Source organism: Carlito syrichta, unplaced genomic scaffold (assembly GCF_000164805.1).
Source record: "Carlito syrichta isolate Samal-C Ts95f unplaced genomic scaffold, Tarsius_syrichta-2.0.1 Scaffold305794, whole genome shotgun sequence".
NCBI lineage: Eukaryota > Metazoa > Chordata > Mammalia > Primates > Tarsiidae > Carlito > Carlito syrichta.
In genome coordinates this window covers 392,123-397,291 of record NW_007249890.1, presented here as the reverse complement: position 1 = coordinate 397,291, position 5,169 = coordinate 392,123, and the positions used below count along the sequence as shown (strand labels likewise).

Below are 5,169 nucleotides of genomic sequence, written 5' to 3'. Positions count from 1 at the left end.
GTTGCCCAGGTGGGTCTCGAACCCGCGGGCTCAGGCAATCCACTCACCCCGGCCTCCCAAAGTGTGGGATTACAGGCTGAGCCACCGAGCCTGGCTCAAGCTCTCCTTTTAAAAGAAAGGAACCCAACAGGGAGCCAAGCTGCCGTCTGTAGTCTGTTGAATCCTGATCTAAATCAAAGGATGGCAGCAGTGCCTCCTGGGAACGTAGTTAGCGACAGGAGCATCCCCAGGCAGACTTCTGCGTGTGTGCGCCCTTTCTGTGTGAGTACGATGGCACCCGAGTTGAGTACTCAGGAGGGGTGAGTGAACCGAGGAGAGTCGGGGACGTGCTCTTTTTTTTTTTGAATCGGGGTTTCACTCTGTCGCCCAGTGCAGTGGCACGCTCATGGCCATCACAGCCTCAACCTGCTGGACTCAGGCATTCCTTCCACCTCAGCCTTCCAAGTAGCTGGAACCACAGCCACGCACCACCACGCCCAGCTAATTTTTTGATTTATTGTAGAGATGAGGTCTCACCAAGTTGCCCAAGCTGGTCTTGAACGCCTGGGCTCAGGCATTTCTCTCACCTCCCCCTCCCAAAGTGCTGGAATGACAGGTGAGCCAGCGCGCCCAGCAGGGTCATGCTCTTTTGGGTGGTATTTTGGACACTCCAAAACATTCCAGATCTGCTTTTATCTGAATCTTTGTTGAAGAAAAGACAGCTCTAACCTGGATCCTCTACTTTGAGACTAAAACACAGACCTTGGTCATGGCCGTCCAGACAGTGTGACCTGTGGGGCTCACGGGTTCTCCCCCTCATCCCGGCTTCTTCTAAACGAGAGATTCAAATGAGCATGAAGGGACAGGCACAGCTTTTCGTCCTCTGTGTCCTAGTCTGGATGTAGCGTGGGGAACCTGGAAGCGGCGTCTCCTCCCTCCAACCCTCGAAGCTCTGCCAGTGTCAGAGGCCTGGCGGGGAGGCCTTCATGCCAGACGCAGCTCTGTTTCCTGAGACTGTTGTAGCACGGTCCCACTAACTTGGTGACTTAAAAAAGAGAAAAATGTATTCCCTCACGGACATCTGAAATTAAAGTGTCAGCAGGACCACATTCCCTCCAGAGGCGCTCTGGGGAGAAGCCACTCCCCGGCTCATCCTTGGCTTGTAGCTGTGTTCCTCTGCACCCTCTCTGTGTATCAGCCTCTCCTGTGCGTCGGCCTTTCTGTGTGTCGACCTCTCTTGTATAGTGACCTCCCCTGTGTGTTGGCCTCTCCTGTGTACTGGCCTGTCCTGGTTGTCAGCCTCTCCTGTGCATCAGCTTCTCCTGTGTGTTGGCCTCGCCTGTGTTGGCTTCTCCTGTGTGCCAGCCTCTCCTGTGTGCCGGGCTCTCCTGTGTGTCAGCCTCTCTTACGCATCAGCCTCTGCTCTCCGCGGCTGCATGACTGTCCCTCTGCCTCCCTCATGTAAGGCTTCGGGAGGCTTCTGTTTAGAGCCCACCTAGCAGTCCAGGCTAAGGCCCTCCTCTCAGCTTCCTTAACCGTATTCCTTGCCATATAGGCAACATTCAGGTCTTTGCCACCCCGAGTAATAATTACAGGTGTCAGGGATTTGACACATGATCTGTTTGGGGGCAGGGGCCATTTTTTGACCCTCCCAGAGGCTGTCTGCCCCAAGAGCAGGAGCGGGCCGGACCCAAGCCTGGAGTTACAGATTTGCAATATCCAGTCATCACTTCGCCCTGCCCCCTGGCCTGCGTCCCTCTGCCCAGTGACACCAGGCTGGTGGCAGGGAGGCAGCGTGCAGCCTTACTACAGGGAAACCCTGCCCAGAGGCCGAGGTGAGCCTCGCAACCGTGGACTGCAGGACAGGTGTGAACAAGTGACCCGGAGAAAGAGTGGACTGCAGCATTTGCTTTCCAGAAACCAGCTTTGTACACTCGATTTTTTCCCTTTTCTTTCCTTAGCTTGAGAGTGACTAGTACAAATAAGGAGTCGGGGCTCTCGGACGTCACCAGGCCCAGCTGCGGCCACTCCAGCTGCGGCCACGTCGGCAAAGGCCAGCGCAGATTCACTTACGACCACTCGGAGCTGGGGAGGAAGGTCTCATGTGGCTCCCCACCCCCAGACTACAACTCGGTGGTCCTGTATGCCGCCCCGCCTGTCTGAGGTGTGACACCACGCCTTATTTCTAGAAGCATACATGTATTTATACCCCCAGAAAACTAGCTTTTGCCAGTATTATGCCTACCTAAGTTTACACCTTTACCTTCCCACAGGGGCCAGCTGCTTTTTGTGATTTTTTTTTAATCGTGCTTTTTTTTTTTGTTTTGACTAACAAGAATGTAACCCCAGATAACTAGAGAGATAGTGATAAGTCCGGAATACTACTGCTAAGTCCTCATGTTACTCACTGGGTTAGAGAAATCCTTCTGATGCCCCGTGACTTATGTGCCCCAACCCCCAAGACCTCAGGGCGCCCAGGAAGGGGACAGTCAGGAGCTGCACTGATCAGGCCACAACTCGGGCCCCACCAGGCCAGTCCCAGGCCCCGAGGCCAGCCGCAGCAAGCCTCTCGCTCTAGGGTCACCAGCTGGCCCAAGCAGGGTCTCTGGAGTCCCCTGGCAGGCTCAAGACAGTCGGGAGAAAAGGGAAAAGAAGACAAGAGCAGGCCCGGGGAGACACCCCCCGCCCCTGGGCAGGGACCAGCCGGTCTCTCAAGACACCCCGCCAGGGGTCCCAATTCTGATGGCCACATTTGAGAGCCCAGCCCGGAACAGACAAGACTGAGACGAGGGGGTCTTCTGGATCCTTGGCGGCAAGAGAAGAGCAAACATATTTTTTGGAACTCAAGCAAATGTGGAATGTTTACCTGCAGAACTGGCGCGCTTGCCCGTACCCACGTGGGGCACATTTTGGTTTCTGGCACTGAAGGTGGCACTCAACTCAGAGCCCTTACTTGGGGCTCTTCCGGGGAGAGACACTGAGAACTTCAGAGCTCAGCTGGCTCATGGCGGGACGGCCCACACTTGCACTGGCACATTCTGTCTCAGGACTGACGTGTAGCCCAGACACGGAACTCGATGTTCCGGTATGATCCTATCCTGTACAGTTAGTTACAAGAGAAAGCTGAGGAGGAGGGACGTGCAGTCTTAGAGAGGGTTTTCTCTGCACCCAAATCGGAATTGATGGAATTAAAAAATCAGGAAGGCAGGGTGAAAACTCCACTTGTGCACCGCACAGACCAACTCGCCAAAACAGTTGGGACCCAAAACGTAGTCAGTGGTGTTTTTCCTTGATTTAATGGAGGTTCTACTCTCATGCTAGCCTGGGAAAATGTGGAAGAGCATGGACCCATGCTTTATCAAGCACTTTAAGCTCCTGAGAAGGAAGGTGATATGTAATTTATGCAAGAGATTTCCACAGTCAGGACTTGGGATGTCCATCAGAAGCAAAGCCTGTCTGCATCTGCCTCGGACCTGGTCCGGGCTATGGGCATGAGGAGCGGGGCCTGCTCTTCAGGTCTGTGGGTCTCTACATGGGCACTGTGTGATGCCACTCAGGCAAGTTACGGCCTGTGCACATGGGCTGTGGGCACCTTTTGCTGTCAGAGCTGGACAGGCAGCCCCGAATTGCTGCTTTTGGAGAGAGAGGCTCACTTCCTTTCCTGCACTCCAGAACCAGAACTCCATGGCATGGAAGAACGCACATGTCCCCTCCCCCAGGCCACCTTCCTGCTGAAAGTTCCTCCGTGAAGAGCCAAGAGTCAGCATGTTCCCAGGTGAGCCAGCGGCACCTGCGGTGGCCCCTGTGGCAAACTCCCCACCCCAGGAGGGAGGGGTCAGGCCCCTCCACCAGGAACTAAGCCCAGATACAACCAGTCTGGGGCAGAAGAGGGGGCACCTCTTGGCTCTTCTGTGTGTACACACAAGCCCCTGAGACAGCGGACAACAGTGTAAATTGGGTAACTAGGAGATGAAACAAAGTCCAAGAAGACCCCAATCAACTCTCTGTTCAGGTCAGATAAGGACCTAGCTACTCATGATAACCAAGAAAACGTTAGCTATGCAAATGCTGTCTTGATTTCACTTTAACCATTCAGAGACCTTAGTAAATACCCTTTTCCAAAAGAGAAAACAAATCCATGAGTAACGGAACTCAGCTTCTCCAGGGTCAGGTTTGGAGCATCTGTGAGTCCATCAGGCAAAAACACTTCTATCTGGTGGTATCTCACATAGAAAGAAAAGGAAGGCTTGTACTCACAAGCATATCTAATTGCAGAGTGTGTGTTCAGTCAAACAGCACTGAAAACTAAAACACTAATGAGCCGATTGTCATGTTAGAACCATTCTCCATTTAGGACAGACACGGTGGCACTAACAAAGGACCAGCGCTTCCAGGTGTGTGAGGTGACGTGTGTGTGACAGCGGGGCCAGGGGGATGGCCCCACCTGCAAGTCCGTGTCTAGTGAGTCAAGACGCGATGCTTGGATGTAGCTTTAGCCTATGGGACACGTCACGTGCCTTGTTGCCCAGCCCAAAAGAATGTCAGACTCAGCCGCCTGCTAGCTCTGTTCAAAATGACTCAAGGAGGTGTGCATCTTTGATCAATGGTGGTAGCAATTGAATGTGTCTGTGTGTGTGTGTTTTGTGCATAACTATTTAAGGAAACTGGAACTTTAAAGTTACTTTTATACAAACCAAGAGTATATGCTACAGATATAAGACAGACATGAATTGGTCCTATATTTCTAGTCATGATGAATGTATTTTGTATACTGTCTTCATATAATAAAATTAGCTTCCAAAAGCATATCATATTTTCCCCGCTTTGCTTGTAAGTGACAAAACGGGGCATCAGTGTCCCTCGGGGTAGAAGACCGGCAACATAGAAGATCTCACTCAATACCAGTTATTCAACACATAAAGAGAAAGCTATCACTGCAAGGGACTGAGCAGAGAGCTTTCTCTCAGTGCTACCACAGGGCTGCTCTAAACCCTGGAACACTGTGAACAGTCAATAAAAAACATCACCAAACCGGGCACATTGCCCAGAAAACTGAACCCCAAATCGGTACGATGGCAACACGAGACAAGCACAGGCTGGGTGTGAGTGCCGGCTGTCACTGAGGTTCCCTTCAACTCAAAGGATGCCGTCCTCCCCAGACGTGGACTTTCAGCTGATAGACAGTTACCG

General features: G+C 52.5%; 1 protein-coding gene across 3 annotated transcripts in view; it reads left to right on the top strand.

Annotated features, from left to right (window-relative positions):
• LOC103264991 (vascular endothelial growth factor receptor 1) overlaps window positions 1–2,245 on the top strand; it is a 44,972-nt gene extending 42,727 nt beyond the window's left edge. For 2 of the 3 annotated variants that reach the window (XM_021714817.1, XM_021714816.1), the window contains 2 exons: window positions 283–286; window positions 1,941–2,245. In XM_021714817.1, the coding sequence (XP_021570492.1) occupies window positions 283–286 (4 nt within the window). In that variant the 3' untranslated portion in view covers window positions 1,941–2,245. The remainder of the gene's footprint in view (window positions 1–282; window positions 287–1,940) is intronic. The other variant, XM_021714818.1, reaches the window with a different exon arrangement.
• Window positions 2,246–5,169: the final 2,924 nt, after the last annotated feature.